The following is a 17,419-nucleotide window of genomic DNA, read 5'->3' as shown; positions in this document are numbered from 1 at the left end:
CTCCATGAATGAGTGGCGTCAAGTTGTACTAGGATATCATTGCAACTCTTCTTATGCGTAATTCATTTTGTCGGAGAACATGTCCCGCAAACCTCATGCGTCGTTCTCTCACAATCTTACTAAGGGGTCGACTCCCAGTTCGGCATAGGATTTCCTTGATTTAGATCCGATCTCTATAACTGACTCCTAAAATCTGTCTTAGCCATCTTTGTTGAGCTACATTTAGTGTTTTTCGATTTCGGTAGATGACTATTCACTGCAGTTTATTAATGGAGCCCTGCCACTGGTAAAAATGTGTAACCTCTCTTGAATACGCTCAATTGGAATTAAGTGACTGTAGTTTGCTTTGAATTTTATATCGAAAAGAGAAGTTTTATCGTCAAAATCTTCTGTTGGGGGTTTTCCACCTCAAAATGCTCTGTAAGGGGATCTTAGACTCAAAACCATCTGGAGGGGTTTTAAACTTTAAAAAAAAAGGCATCTGTAGAAGAAACTCAAAACCCCCGATTGGCTTGGCTACGCTCAAATAATTTTAGTGTGTAATTTGCTTTTTTTATATTGAAGAGGTATTTTTTAGCACCAAACCGTTCTGAATGGGGGTTTAAACTCAAAACCCCTTTTCGGCATCGCTCATAGCATTTTGAGTGCGTAATTTACTTTTTTTCTTACACTGAAGATGGCTGGGGGTTTAACTCAAAAACCCCTTTGACTACGCTCATAGATTTTAGAGTGAGTAATTTTCTTTTATTTATATTGAAGAGGTACTTTTTAGCTTCAAACTCTACTGGAGGGGAGTTTAAACTCAAAACCCCATAGGCTACACTCATAACATTTTTAGTGTATAATTTGCTTTTTTTTTTTTATTATTAAAGAGGTATTTTTTAAACTCAAAACTGAGTCAAAACCCATTTAGCTACGCTCATAACATTTTGAGTGCGTAATTAGCTTTTTTTTATATTATATTTATATCGTAAATTTTAGACGGGGTTTTAAAATCAAAATCTTCCTTAACTGTGCTCTTGGAATTAGGGGATTTTCGTTTGCATTTTTTGTTTGTTTTGTTTTATAGAAGAGGGGGAGTTAACTGCAAAAACCCCAGGTAGGGGGTTTTAAACTCAAAACCCCTAGTAGGAGTTTTTAAACTCGAACCGCTCTGGTAGGGGTTTTAAACTCGAATCCCCCTGGTAGGGGTTTTTAAACTCGAACCCCCCTGGTAGAGGGTTTTTAAACTCGAACCCCCCTGGTAGGGGTTTTTAAACTCAAAACCCCTTTGGTTGTGCTAGGGCAAGTGATGGATTAGTATTAAAATCTCCCCTAAAATAAACAAAATCAAAGCAAAAAATCAGTCACTAAATTCCGACTCCCCCCCCCCCCAGGGGGGGGGAATTTCATTTCGGGGGGGGTTGAACCCCAAGAACCCCCCCCCCCTGGCTACGCCCATGAGATCTATTATAGGCTTTGTTTCGACATTTTTACCGTGTTCCGCAATTGTGACTTCTTTAAAAATCCTGTTCCGTAATTGTGACTGACCATATGTCAGTCGATTTGAATGTAAAATTTAAATATCTGTTGAAAAACTAAACAATGCGTCTATTTTTATCGGAAAATGGATGGGCAATACCTAGATAATTTTAGTTTTTCCATAGGTCTAACCATTACGGAGCAAAAAATTGAAAACTAAAAGTAGCTGCAAACTGTTCCGTAATAGTGACTCTACTGGATCTATAATATATATAGATCTAGATCTAGACTCTAGTCACAATCTAGTGATAGAACACGGAATTATCCCCCCCCCCCCCCGAAAACAAAAAGTAGGATTTTTTTTGGCCGATATTGACAGCCAGAAAACAACATGTCTGGGGCGTGGGCAAGTGACATAGAACCAGAGGTAACTTTATTCTGTTTTTGTTCAAATGATTATTACTATATAAATCTACATATGTAGATCTAACTGTTGCAGTTCTAAATACGATATACGTTTTCTTTTCCAAAGTCTAAGTACCACCAAAACGTTAAATTTTGAACAGACTAGATCCACAGATCCAGATGTCATATTTATTATCAACGAATGATCACCTAATTTCGATAACCGGCTAGATCATGATAGATAGTAGATCTAGACTAGATCTATATTTTATTTATAAATTCTAGATTTAAAATAATCAAGATCTATCGTAGATTCTTATACCTGAACACCGACTTTCGGGAACTAGGTCAAATTTTTATTTTATTTTTTTATTTGTGAAGGTTTAACTTAAAAAAAAATGAAAGTAAATTATAATAAGCAGAATTAAAATATTAAATAATTGATCTAAAATTTAATTCAAATTAATTGTAGTTTGTACCAACTACCACACTCATACATGATACACTCATAGTCAAGATTTTATTTTGAAATAAATTGGGTTATACTTCATTCCCCTACACTGAACGCAGTTTTTGTGCTTTCCACTTCATTGGACACTAAGCACCATCGCTGAACACCACTGCCACTATGTTATAAAACTCTCTCTCTCTCTCTTGAGAAGAATTTGATGGGGTGTCCCAAATATAAGAGTTAATAAGAGCCTTAAAGGGAAACTCCGATAGTTTTTCAAATTTAAGTTATTGACATATTTAAATTCTGCGTAAAAAGTTGTAACAGTAAATATTAAATATCTTTTTTTTTTTAAATGCTTAGAAAATTTTATATTTAATAAATTAGTCAGTATATTCTTGACATCTAAAAAAAAAAACGGGATTCCTTGAGATTTTGTTTTAAGTTATTTCATGCGTCACTTCCCTAAACAATGCTGAAAGAGAAACTTGATTTAACCAATCGTATCGCTTCATTCTTACAGTAGCTGTTAGGCTTAATGATGACCTAGTCCAGAGCTATGATACAGTTATATATATAAACATGTATAGATTTTATAGATAGATCCAAAAGCATTAGGATAACCAACTCGAGAAAAAAAAAGTAACATTTTCATCTAAGCCTCTCCCTATCCCAAGAAGTTAATAGATCGTGTTTCTATCAGTGCAAGGCTAGTCGAGACTACGTGTAGTCGGTCATGACAAGAAAACCAAGCGATAGTGTTTGTTGTGTGTTGAGTGGTCTGGCGAGAAAATACACACTGCCGTGATTAGTCAAGCATGTAAATCTACTTTTAATACGCATTTTTTCTTTGCTTACAAGATCCTTGATCTAACTGCATAGACAAAGATATATTTCTTTTGCGAGAATGTAAACTTTGCTGTATGGTCTCCTGTTATACAACAAGTCAATAGATTAAAACACCTTTGTGACGTCACATAGAAACCCGGTGAAAGTCTGACTGTTTTGGGTGCGCAGGAAAATTACGTCGGAAAAACATCAATTACTAAGTTATTATTGCAAATTTAAAAAAAAGAATATATTCATTATCTGTAAATCAAAACACATATTATATCAAAAATCGTCAAAACCATCTGAGTTTCCCTTTAACAGACATGCCTACAGTCCCGCATTATGCTGGACCGTCCCGCAAAAGCATCAAAAAAGCTCACATGTTCCGCCGTTCCACATTCACGATTTTTTGTTCCGCCAAGTCTGAATTCCGACACACACAAAAAAAAAAAAATCGCCGATTTTTCATTATTTATTAATAGTGCGAAATGAAAATACTGAATGCAAAATAAAATATATATAGGTCTGTGTTTATTGTTTACTTTTCATCTCCTTCCAGACCCGTAATTTACGAAGATATTAGATTCTAGATATGGTTGAGCTAGATCTAGATTCTAGACATAGATCTAGAATCTAGACATAGATCTAGTAGTCTAGGTATAGAATCTAGATACTAGAGGAATTCTTAGAATCTAGTAAGTGCGGACCGCAAGTACTAATAAGTAATTAATAAGCCAAATTGCCCAAATCATCCAAATGTTCCATTCAAATCCCTTTCTTTTCCCGACAATGACAAATCAGACAATGACTGAATGAGTCACCGTCACAATGGCTCTAACTCTAGACTAGTCTACTAGACTACTTACTACTACTTTTTACTACTAGTACTAGTCTAGTCTAGATAACTAGTACTACTAGTAAGTAAGTAGTAGATCTAGTAGTACTAGTCTTAGTCTAGCTAGACCAGATTGTCACTAGGTCTAGAGTCTAGATCTATTCTAGTATTCTAACACTAACTCAACTCAGACAACTGGTTTCTTAGGTTTCTAAGTAATCTAAGAAAAATGATTATTTTTTAAATACTTTATTCTAGAGTCTAGACCTAAATGTAATTAATTAACTTAGACACTGTAAAGTGTAAGGCTAAGGCCTAAATAAGGCTATATATCTACTTAATCTATATTCCATAGTCTAAATTAGTTTCTAGGTCTAGCACTAGATAATCATAATACTAGATAACTAGACTAGATGATACTTGATACTAAATCTAGATTCTAGATCTATCTAGAAATACTAAATAGAATAGACTTAGAAGCTGATAGATCTCTAGATTTTTAAGTATCATTATGTAATCAATTTAGTTCTCAATAAGTCCATAGATCTAGACATAAATATTTAGATCTAGATCTATAATATAATTATTATAATCTGTGTTCTTAGACTTAGAGGACTTATTAGATGTAGGCCTAGACTAGTAGACTCTTAAATTATTTTAGATCTACAACTAGAGACATCTAGAGTGACTAGAGTAGAGCCCTAGAAAGGATAGATAATCAAGTAGATCTAGAATAATCTAGATCTAGTCATTAGATTTAGATGTAGATCTAGTAGTAACAAATAAAAAATAGATAGTAACATTTGAGTCTTGGTCATTAGAATAATTTTTTTTTAGAATTCATCATATAGTTATAGGAGTTAGAACTATTGATTTCAAAACAAAGGACATAATTATGAATTAAAGGTTTTCTTACTTTTAATTATATAAATACTATTTACATCTCTATTTATAAGAAGCAAACTAGTATTGTTGTTAAAGTAATATAATTGAAGTTTTATTTATAGTGCGTACAGTATGGCTGACAAACATAAACGTGTTTATGTTCCACATTGGGGCCCAAAATTCCACATTTTCAACCTGAGTGTTCCACATTCTGGGTCTTGGGGGGTAGGCATGTCTGCTTTAAACTTAAAGAGCTTACTGTAGATCTAGATTTAGAAATCTATAATCTATCTATATATATATTATATGATCTATATCTACTTACTATCTAGTAGACTTTAGTAGAGTATACTAGACTAACAATTTAGATCTTCATCTTGTCTTAGTCTTAGAGTACTTAGACTTAGATTAGTTAGAATTAATAATTTTAATTTATATTTAGAGAATTTAGATCTTTGGAATCATTCTTGTGACACTGATTTAAATTTTAATTTTAAGTCTAAGTAATTAAATTTAATCCAGATCTAGAATCTATATAAATATCAAAATTGTATTGTCATAATAATAGTATTGACATTGTTTTTATATTGCTATCTATTTCTATTGACTTTTCATTGTAAAATGTTAAAAAATTTTATGAATGTTATAATTAATACAATTAATGTTTAAGTTTATTTTAGAGATTTTTTAAGTGTTAACTTATAAAATTACAATACTAGAATCTAGATCTGGAATATAATTCTATATGTCTAGAATAGTCTAGATGCCTAACCTTAAGTTTACATTTCAATTCAAATACAAGTAGTTTTTATATTATATATATTGTTTTTATGTATGTACAATTTGTACTGTAGAGAGTTTTTACTTTAAGAGAATAGGAACTTGAATCTTGATACATTACTGGGGTAAAGTTTGATTCCTCTCACCACTTGATGTCTTGTGTGGCCAGCACCACTTAAACACATTGCTAAGTATGCCTCTCTTGCCCTCTATTACATCACCATACAATAAAGCTTGTGGAAATTGACCCCCATGGCATTGGTGTATTCCTTAAGTTCACGTAGCAATCTGGCTGTGTAACTGTTAGAATGTGATGCAATTTTTCTTTTTTTATTTCACTTGTGAAATCTTTTAAGTAAATACAACTTGTGCTTTCAGTATGTTCCAGGATATTATGGCTCCTATCAAGACTATGATATGTCACATACTGGTAAAATTATACTTTTTTTTCCTGTTTCATTTTGATTATATGCAAAATGTTTTGTTTTGTTTTTGTTACATTTTCTAAACCTACATTGAAAGTTAAAGAAAATACTATTTTAAAACCCTACCCCTCTTAAAGCTATTTAATAAGGTAATAAGAGCCTTTAAACATTTTATGTCTGCAAACTATAGTTTAATTTATTTATTTTATTCTTTTGCCTTAACATCGCTAAATATTGAAAAATAGCAACTTTTATACATTGGCTTGATAATAGACAGCCATATTAAAGCACAGATTTTGGTGATATTTATTGGCTGGACGTTTTGAAACACATGATATTTTTTTAATCAAATGAGCTAATTTGATTTATCATTTTTAATTTAGAAAAAAAAACACACATGCACACCTTAAAACTAACATAGTTCTTGTAATGTTATCTATTGTTTAGATAATACTGAATTTGTATAGGTGTGGCTGTAGTGTCTCAGATTGCAATATTTCTGTTATGTTAATTAGAATTATTAAATAAATAGAGTTTGTAGTGATAAATGGAAAATCAATACAATAACTAGATATCCAGTCAGTTTATAAACTTCTGAAAGTTGTAAGTCCTTAGTATTATTAATTAGCCAGAAAAAAAGAAAATATTAAAGTTTTCCTAATTGTGTGGGATTATGGCATGTAGCAAGTCTCCTGATGAAATCTCAATCTGTCCCTTGACTTTTGTTGTAGGGTGCTGTGACAGCAAAACCAAATCTCTCCACTTTTCATGGTCAGCAGCTGATCTAAGAAGGATATCAAGAGAGAGGCTGGTCCATTATTTTATATAAATGTTATCCAGCCATCTTTTCTTAGGACGACGTTTTCTTCATGCTCCTTCCACTGTACACTGAAGAATGAGTTTTGACAGTGAGTCATGTCTTACATGACCGAAGTCTTACAACATGACCAAACCAGCTCAGCTGTTAGAAGTACATACTCATTTTTCTTCTTTTTCTGGTACCCAACATTTTTCTGTAGCATTTACTCTCAATTCTTCTTTCAATCTCAGGTTTCAGTGCCCATCTTTCACAATCATATTTAGAAGTACAGAGACCACTAGCTAAAAATACAGTTTTAATTTGACTGGGAAGCTGATGATAAATGAGTCAACTTCTTCTAATGTTTGGCCATTCAACTGTATGCAACTTCTCATACATCTCCCACAAATTAGTATTCTGCTTTTTTTTTCAGCACTGAGATAGAACTGCTAAAATTCTTAAGATGCAAATACTGAATACATTTAACTGTCAGTGTGTTGAAATAGAAAACATCTTTAGGTTTTTTTAAATATTAGTACACTTTGTAATATCATTTCCATTTGGAAATGACATGGTTGTAGTAAAATATACTTTAACTAAGATTGAAACATTTTTAGGTACAAATACTTTTTTTTTAAATAGGTGACCCTCGCCAGGATATAGAGTATGAACGACATTATACTACCCATAGTTACATTGTTCCCGAGGTGATCAAGAATTTCTTGATTCACTTTCAAAAATGTATCAACACAAAAGAATTGGCTGAGATTGAAAGATCCTATGACAATGGGTAAGTTGGTTTTTTATTTATATATAGTTGGCCTCCTTCAGTCGTAGAACAACTATGGTTCATCTCAAACATTTTTGATGTGACTTTGGAGCCCTATTTTGGAGAGACACTCTCGTCATTATATCTCATGTTAAGGTGACTTTTGCTTTGGTAGTAGAGGAGCCAGCCATTTTTTGTATGGCACGCTTTTTTTCTCAGAGCTGAGGCCCATGTTTTTTCACTGTCCATAGCTTTCTTGGTTACCGTTTCTCTAACTAGTGTGGTCTAGGGCTATGTCTTCCCAATGGTCTGTATAGAAGTTCACTGTAATAAGGTCCTGATTTATTACTTTCAGGTAATAGAGGTAGGGCCAATAGTTTTTCTTGAGCCAGATGCGAGTTGCCCTTAGATAATTATTTTGGGGATGTGATTGTCCTCCATCCAGCGTACATGTCAGAGCTAGCGCAGGCTGTGTTGTGTGAGGACTGTAAAGATGCTGGGAAGGCCCGTTAGTGCAAGGATCTCAGTATTGCACATTCTCTCTTGCCATGTGATTTTCAAGATCCTTTGGAGGTAGCGCAAGTGGAATGCGTGTATTCTCTCTTGCTTTCCCAAGGTAGTCCATGACTCACTGCCATACAATAACATACTCAGAACGCATGCCTTGTAGACCTCCATTTTGGTCGCTGTAGTGAGCTTCTGGTTCTCTCAAACTCTTGGTCATAGTCAAGCGAAGTATTTATTTATAACTCGTATTTTACTAAACTGTTTATTTTATAATAATGATTTCATTCATTTGTTTTCAGATTTAACAAACTGACAGAAAGGTTTTTTAAAAACTCAGCCTGGCCGGAAGCAGACGTAGTCTCTCCCATTGTCAATCATGGTATAGTAGCTTGTATTTTCAAAACAGTTTTAAAATAAATATGTGCTTTAAATTTTGACATTAATTTGGTTATTACTGTTTGTTTTTTTTTGTTTGAACAGATAAACGATTTATAATTTTGTACAAGGAATTGTACTATCGACATGTCTATGCAAGAGTATCTGTGAGTAGGCTTTTGATTTAAAAATAAAAAATTTAATTTAATTTGTATTATTCAGAGTAAAAGTTAAAACTTCAACTTCTTCTACTGTGTTTTCAAATTCCATTTTATATAGCTGTACTGAGTGAGTGTCATTTTGTTTTGTTTTCTATTTGTCAGGGAGGACCAAGTCTGGCACAGAGATTTGAATCTTATTATAACTATTGTGCTCTGTTCAACTACATACTGAGTATGTTTTGCATTTTACTATTTACAATCTGATATAATCTGCAATTATATTTTCTTTCATTAAATAGAGTGACTCTTCTCTTTTTAATTCCTTTAATTGCTACAGTAATTCAAGGCAAACGAAGGAGCAAATTTCTAATTGACTTGCTCTTAAAGTAACCTTGAAACATTGCTATTGCTTCTCAGTTTATTAGTTTTAATCATATATTTTGTATTTATTTGACTGTATTGATGGCATAGAATGAAACAATCGCTTCGTTTGGGATAGAACTTGTATAATGTATAGAAGATCATTATATTATTATTTTTTGTGGTGATGTTATAACATTGACATGCAAAAGTATTTGCAATTTTTGTTTATAATTTGTTAAATATTTTGTTTTGTATTTATTGTGAACAGATGCTGAGGGCCCTGTGAATCTTGAATTGCCAGACCAGTGGCTATGGGACATAATTGATGAGTTTATCTATCAGGTTAACATGTTATTAAAAACATAGTTTTAATGGTCCTAACATTTTCTTTTATTTTTATTCCTGTTATGCAAAAAAAAAATTAAAATAACATTTTTTTCAAAATAAATTTCAGTTTCAAGCGTTCAGCATTTTTCGTCATAAAATAGCCAACAAAACAACTGAGGATGAGATTGAGCTTCTAAAGTCCAATCCAAAGGTTCGTTCTCATTTGATCATTGTCTTTTAGCTTGCCAATGCTACTTTTAAAAAGCATTAAAACTGATATTTTTGTTTATATTGTGTTTTACCTTACTGAGCAATCAGATCACGAACTACAATGATCTTTAATATAGTGGCCAATAGTTCCAGTTTTCCTTTCATGCTTAATATGTAATGTAGAAGCATTAATAATTTTGAAAAAAAACAAACATGTAATACATTATCAATACACTATTTGTCTTTTGAAATTTACAACCACCATTCCATTAAGACATTTGTATATTACAGTATATCAAGTTAGAAATTCTTATCATATCACACATTTTTTTTTAACCCAGTTGGTGCTTTGATTCACCTAGACAAGCTTTATGTATTGTGGTTTGGGCACAGCTGTATTGATAGTTTATTGTGGTTTGGACACAGCTGTATTGATAGTTTGTTGTGGTTTGGGCACAGCTGTATTGATAGTTTGTTGTGGTTTGGGCACAGCTGTATTGATAGTTTGTTGTGGTTTGGGCACAGCTGTATTGATAGTTTATTGTGGTTTGGACACAGCTGTATTGATAGTTTGTTGTGGTTTGGGCACAGCTGTATTGATAGTTTGTTGTGGTTTGGGCACAGCTTTATTGATAGTTTGTCAAACTTGATTTCAGATTTGGAACGTACACAGTGTACTCAATGTTCTCCACTCTCTTGTAGAGAAATCAAATATTAACAAACAGCTTGAAGTCTACACCAGTGGAGGTAAGCGAATAGTTCAGTCCATAAATGCTCAATAGTCCTTTTGCATTATTGTTACTGCTACCTTACCATATTTTCGCACATATAGCCTGCAAAAATCACAAAATAAGAAAAAACAAAATCATGCAACCAGCACTCTTATATACCCCACATGTGAAGAGTCTATCTATGACCCAATTGCTTCTGCCAACATATGATTCGCTTTTGGTAAAATAAATAGAATATGATACAAGTTTAGGGTTAGGTTTACTATAGCAAGGACATTGACATAAGTGAGACTGGTGTTTGCAGATATATTTCAGTCTATACATTTCAACATTACCTGTATTGGCAAATTCATTTAGTTGTTTATTTACTTGTCACAATTGATTAATGGTACATGAAAGATTCTCTGCCACTTCAGCCTATGAAAGGTTCATAAAGCTTTCCAGTGTAAAGTGAACTATAGGAGGTATAAAGACCCACAGGTGTGTCAATAGTTTCCATTAAGCTATGTTTATGAGAACAATAAATTGTATATATCCTGCACAGCTGCCATTTGTTTGTAAAAACTTGTATAACATTGTTAGTGTTATAAGCGTAAAAATATGGTACTTAGTGTTCAGTATTTTCAAAGAAATGTGCTATTAATTAAGTACCCATGGTATTAGATCTTGGAAATTGTATTAACTGTTACTGTTTCAAATACTTTTAGCACTTAGTCCTGAATGAAAATTTTTTTGACTGATGTTTTGAATAAGCTCGTTAAACTTTGAAAAAGAAAAAAAAATTAACAAAACAATGTTTAAAAAAACTGCTTACCCAAAATAGGTGGAGATACTATGTAATAGTTTTGAATGTTATGTTGTTTGTCTAGACTGAGAAGTCTTTTTTGTCCCCCACCCCTTGCAGGTGATCCTGATAGTGTTGCTGGAGAGTTTGGCAGAAACTCACTGTACAAAATGTTGGGTTACTACAGTCTTGTTGGACTTTTGAGGCTGCACTCTTTGCTTGGGGACTACTATCAGGCTCTCAAAGTGCTGGAAAACATTGACTTCAATAAGAATGTATGTATTACAGAAGACAATAAATAATACTGTGAAATTTTGAGCACTTACTGTCTTCTGTTGTTTTTCTAAAACATTTCATGAATTTTGTTATCTTTTCAAAATATTTACAAAAATATGGTTTCACTAGATTTTATTTTTTACACTTGTCTGGTAATCACTTCCTTTACATTAATTTGTTTTGGATCCCCCAATTAAGCTTAAGTTTTGCACACACCAAACAATTGATGATAAAAAATTATTTGGTGCCTACAATAGAAATTAAAATTCATAGCTACCCATAATTTCTTGATGTAGATTATATTTTTACTTAGGTATTTAAATACACTTAAGTCTTTTTGAGCTCCATTGGGTACTTGATATTTGTTTGGGTTAGTAAGAAAAATGTACCATTATGCTGCTTAAATAATTCTCTCATTAAAAATTTCTATCGTAATGGTTGAACACTAGTTAACAACACAGATACAAACATGGTTGTTGTACTCTCATAAGTTTATTATGGTTAATAAGTTGTTTGATAGTGGACTACATTGTTGAAGTCTTAATAAGTTTCTTCTCATGCCATTCTGCAGAGCCTCTATTCAAAGGTACCAGCCTGTCAGATAACCAAATACTATTATGTAGGCTTTGCATACATGATGATGAGGAGATATGAGGATGCCATTCGAACTCTGTCAACTATCCTCTTGTACATACAACGTACTAAAACCATGTTCCAAAACAAAACACAGCTTTATGATCAGGTAAGCCATTTCATAATTAGGCAGTTATATTAAAAAATGTATTTGAGCTATTGTCAGACTGAAATGTGATTTTTTTGCTATCATTGTTTGTTACACTGAGAAACTAAACAAAGAACTTACAAAGCCTCGCAGTGCCAAACCTAATCAAAGTTTTATGGTGGGCAATTTGGTTATCTGTATTTGACACTTCACACATGTAAAAAAGAAATACATAGATAAGAAATGTTATTTTCACGTTTTTTAAATATTTGTCTGTATCTTTGTCCAAATGTTGACTTTTTTTTTTTTTTTTCTTCAGATATCAAAAATGAATGACAAAATGTACACCTTGTTGTCAATATGTCTGGTTCTTTACCCCATGAGAATTGATGAAAGTGTGCACTCACATCTCAGGGAGAAATATCAAGACAAAATGAACAGGATGCAGAAAGGGTAAGCACTGGGGTACCTTAGACCAGGGATGGGCAAACTCTGGCCACATTTAGCCTGCCAGTTTATTAAGTGGTTTGACATGTACACCTTGTGATCATTTGTTGGATTCAGATTCTTGCTGTAGTTCTGAAAATTCTTCTAAATGAAGGTTTTCAATGGTTTTGTATTTTAGCTGACCTCTTACATAGTGTCATTCTGAAAGAAAGTCTTTCTAAAGCTGCATTAAATATTGAGTATGTTATGGTCCATTGGTATACATTGTCAGATCATAGGCAAATGAATTCCTTCTTTTTCAGAATTATTACTTTATAATAATTTATATTTGTAATAATTATGAATTATAAAACAATTTTACTTAGACTTAGATCCTCCAGCGCCATTCGGCGCAATGGGCGGCAAGCTGTCTCCACAAAGATCTGTCACTGGCAATATCTGAAGCCTCTTCCCACCTGGTTTCTACTGCTCTGAAGTCCTCCATGAAAGTATGGCTCAAAGTTATAACAGGACGTCCCTATTAGCACTTTCCTCTTAAATGCCTCCATGTCATCGCAACTCTTGGCATGAGTAATTCATTTTGTTGTGGAACATGTCCCACTTTCCTCATGTAATGTTCTGTCACAACCTCACCAAGTGGTCAACTCCCAGTTCAGTATAGGATTTCCTTGTTTGAGATCCGATCACTATAACTAAAATCCGTCTTAGCCATCTTTGTTGAGCTACATTTAGTCTTTTCTTAATTTTGGCATATGTCTTCCATGTCTCACATGCATATGTTGCTGTTGGGATGATGATTGTGTCAAGTAGGTGTATTTTTGTCTCCAATGGCTTGACTTGTCCAAATAGACTTCAGCCTTTGGAAAATGCTCCCTGCCTTTCCTATTCCGCGCGCTACATCATGGTTGGCATCCCCCCAACATTTGTTATGATGCTGCCTAGGTATTTGAACTTGTCCAACTCTTCAAGCTCTTACTGACCAAGTCTGACGGGGGCACTGAACACAAAATATTTTAGTTTTATTGTCAACTGTAATTTGAACTTAATTGTAATGTTTTTATTCAGAATTTCATTAATTTTAATATTTTATATATATATATATCTATATTTATAAATACACAGCTTCCATTTTGCAATTTAGATTCACTATGTTGCCTTCCTAAGTAAACGTTTGCCCAACCCTGCCTTAGAATTGAAAACTTTAGCATTGCTTATATTAATTGCAATTTTTATACTTGATGCATGAGAAATGTTGTTAGTCTTACAATTTTTTTTTTTTATAATCTTAGTGAGAAACAAGAGTTTGAGACATCATTTTCTTTTGCCTGTCCCAAGTTCTTATCTCCTGTACCACCTAACTATGATTCAGATGGCTCTGTGACTATGTTTAAGGTACTCACTTGTTGAATTATATTTTTTTATAGAATTAATTTTATTATAGTCTGTTTAACTTGGCTTAGAAAAAACAACAACTTGAAAGTTTATATTTAATTAGTTGCTAAACATAATTGTATAGAAACAAAAATACTTTCAATCCTGACATCTTCATTCATATATGTTGTGTCTGTCCATCTGATTCAGGAGCCATACCAGCTGCAGCTTTTGGTTTTTAAAGAAGAAGTAGAGCAACAGATTCTTATCCCTACTATTAGGAGGTAAATTTTGTTTCATTTCAAGTTAAAGGCTTTTCCACTTGGCATAATTTTGAATTGTTCTGCACAACATAAGTTTTGCACAACTGGCATGTCAGCAGGCTTAATTCCCCTGAAAGATCAATGCCCAGATCACATTATAGAAAATTCAGTGGCCAAGCAGATCATTGGTCAGAAGCTAACAATTGAAATTTGAAGAAAAAAAAAGTATTCTTTTGTCAAAAGAAAAAATTGTCCTCATTAGTTTCATTCCTCAAGTTTTTAAATGATTGAAATTATATTGGAAGAAACAAAGAGGGGAAAGTTACATTATCTTATACTTGGTTGGGAATAATTGGCCATTATTCAAGTAATCCAACAGATCAACTTGTCTAGTTTTGGGAGAGCTGAAATGTAAATTTTTCCTTGTTTTTCATAAATCATGCTGAAAATTCAGAATTTTAGTTGGGCTTATAAGGATCACTTTTCTCAGTATCATTCAAAAGCAGTCCTACTTGGTAACTAAAGTTATTAAAGTATGTTTCAACTTTGGCATTATTCCCTTTTCCTAACCACTAGGTTGGTTTTATTATTGTTGCTACTTAAAATATTAACACCAGTTGGATTTATGTATAATCTAGACAAGTGATTTATTTAAGCATTGATAAGGTCACTTCTCTAGAGCAATGACTTTAGTTTTAGACTTGTTAGACTATTCTAGTGAACAAAGTTGAATTAACATTTAATAACTAGGCCTAAAAATTTGTAAGTTTTTTTTTTCCTTTAAAAGTAACCACATAATTTAGCCCAGCAGTATTCTTTCTATATTGTCTCATGCAGTAAGCAATAACCTTTATTATACCATAATTCTTGTGTAATTTGTCACTTTACTTTGAAAGTATTCAGTAATTAGTTTGTTACTGCCACCCACCATTTCAATATGTTTAAGTTTGAAGAGACTGAAAGAAGTAAAACATTACAGTAAATATTCATTTCAATATAATTTAAATTACTGAAGATAATAAACTATACTAAGAAAATTGTATTTATTTAGAGAGTATAATGTTCATAAAAATTAATGTGTTTTTATTGTTGCTGTTGTTTTTTCTGGGCTGAATTACTAAAAGTTAAAAAAAGCAAGCCTGTGTGTCCCCTTTGCCAAGTTCTAGTTGTTATAATCTTGTTAAATTATAAGCAAATATGTGTGTCCTCAAGTTGTAGTTGGTGCAGTCTTGTTAAATTATTAAGTATTTAAGCATATTGGATGGCTGCCTGGTCGTGCGGTTTGCACGCTGGACTGTCGTTCAGATTTATCGATGGTCCAGGGTTCAAACCCTGCCTGTTCCCATCCCCTGTCATCCTGCGGGAGGTTTGGACTAGGAAGTAATTATCTTCAACTCTGAAGGAACATCCGAAACATGTAAAACATTTTACAAACATGTTGTTTTATTTTTAATTGTTTTTTTGTTTTTTTTCAGTTACTTGAAGTTGTATACCACCATGCCAATTTCTAAACTGGCTGCCTTTATGGAAATGGTAATGATTGCATAATTACACCAGCATGCTAGATACTCTAGTGTGTAGAATGTTAGTTATTTAATCCTTTTTGTATGCTCTTTAACCTTTTACATATTTTTTTTCTTATCAGAATGAAGAAGAACTTTGTACTCAGCTTATGTGCTTTAAGGTAATTTCCCAAAAAATCCACCAAATAAGAGTTAACTAGAACTTGTAAATATAAAGTCTATTTTTGTCAGTAATGTTGAACTGTTTTGTGACATCATTTTTATTTTAGCACAAGATGAAGAACCTTGTATGGACCAAAGGACCCAGTTGTTTAGAAGGAGAGTTCCAGTCAGCTTCAGAAGTAGACTTTTACATTGACAAGGTTTGTATTTATTTTTAAAAACATTGAAAAACAAAAGTGCTACATGTAATATCCATAGAATGAGATGTAAATTTATGTTGCACTTAAAATCTTGATCCTTTTCAGACTATGGTCCATATAGCAGACACCAAGGTAGCCAGACGTTATGGTGATTTCTTTATCAGACAGTTTCACAAGTTTGATGAGGTGAAGTGGCTTTTTTTTCTTTTTTTTTTATAAACTAGTAGACTTAATGATGAATTTTCTAGACTGCTCTGTCAATATTTATATAATCTTCTACTGATCATATCAAGATTTTTGGAAGAGTTAAATAATCTTCTTTGACTTATTTTAACTGATAATTTATTATCAGTTTAAAAATGTATTTAAAAAAAACAACACATATTTAAAAAAAATTTTTTATTTTTTTTTATTTTTTATTTTCCCTCTTGTAGATCATGCGCTCATTGAAGTCAGCCTAAGTGGTCATTTGATTGTTTCAATGTTCAAGAGTTTAATTATCATCTGAAGTGATTGTAACTTTAAATTAAATGGTTTATTTTTAGATATTTGTGGCTTAAGGTAAATTGTCATTCCTTTGAATTTTTATTTTTTATTTGTGTTGGGTATTAGTTACCACTACCACCTGTAAATCTCTTATATATGATTTGTCTGTTGAGCAACATGGAGGTCAAAGTGGAAGAAAGTGGTTGGAGAATCACAGGAATGGAGGGCTATTTTGTGTGTGCATTATGTTTAACATTCAGTAATCATGTGTTTTGTCATAATGATTTTATTCATAGTTTATTATTGAACTGACTGTGCATGGAACTTCAATTAAAAACAGACTTATCAAAGTTTAACATTAGCAGCTGTTGACTTGTTGTTCTTTTAGTTTTTTGGTCACTTTTGAATGCTCTGCTTTGAGGAAATATTTCTTCATATTTTGTAAGCAGGAATTAAACGTAAATATAATAAACCCATTCTTTATAAAGCTTCAGTGTTTTAATGAGCAAATAGCATATAAAGTCATCTTGTATTAAGTGTCTCATAGGTTACTATAAACTTGATTAAATTCAATTCCACATACACAAAGTTTTTATTATTCCATGACTTGTGTATGAAACTTAAAGAAAGTTTTTATTATTCCATGACTTGTGTATGAAACTTAAAGAAAGTTTTTATTATTCCATGACTTGTGTATGAAACTTAAAGAAACGGCTTTTTAGCGTTGCAAGTGTGTTTCTATTACTAAGCAAATGATTTTGTCACAAACTGTTTACAAGCAGTAATTCATTTTGCAAATATCCCAACTGAATGTACTCATCATGACTGTCTGGAACATTTAACGAAAAGTGGTAGCACAAAATGATTCTAA

The 17,419-nt window shown here is 32.5% G+C and overlaps 1 protein-coding gene across 1 annotated transcript; it reads left to right on the top strand.

Moving 5' to 3' along the window:
- The first annotated feature begins 1,755 nt into the window (after positions 1 to 1,755).
- On the top strand, positions 1,756 to 16,909 carry LOC106074643 (eukaryotic translation initiation factor 3 subunit L-like). Its single transcript, XM_013235450.2, has 19 exons — positions 1,756 to 1,888; positions 6,027 to 6,078; positions 7,515 to 7,662; positions 8,448 to 8,527; positions 8,629 to 8,690; positions 8,847 to 8,916; positions 9,316 to 9,389; positions 9,502 to 9,585; positions 10,241 to 10,331; positions 11,220 to 11,374; positions 11,947 to 12,117; positions 12,416 to 12,549; positions 13,833 to 13,935; positions 14,125 to 14,198; positions 15,653 to 15,710; positions 15,823 to 15,861; positions 15,970 to 16,062; positions 16,168 to 16,248; positions 16,497 to 16,909. Exons 1-19 carry the CDS (start codon positions 1,853 to 1,855, stop codon positions 16,521 to 16,523), a joined length of 1,632 nt encoding a protein of 543 aa, XP_013090904.1. The 5' UTR covers positions 1,756 to 1,852; the 3' UTR covers positions 16,524 to 16,909.
- Positions 16,910 to 17,419: the final 510 nt, after the last annotated feature.

Source organism: Biomphalaria glabrata, chromosome 2 (genome assembly GCF_947242115.1).
Source record: "Biomphalaria glabrata chromosome 2, xgBioGlab47.1, whole genome shotgun sequence".
In the NCBI taxonomy this organism is placed as follows: Eukaryota; Metazoa; Mollusca; class Gastropoda; family Planorbidae; genus Biomphalaria; species Biomphalaria glabrata.
The sequence above is the reverse complement of the archived record's forward strand: the minus strand, read 5'-3'. Positions and strand labels throughout refer to the sequence as shown.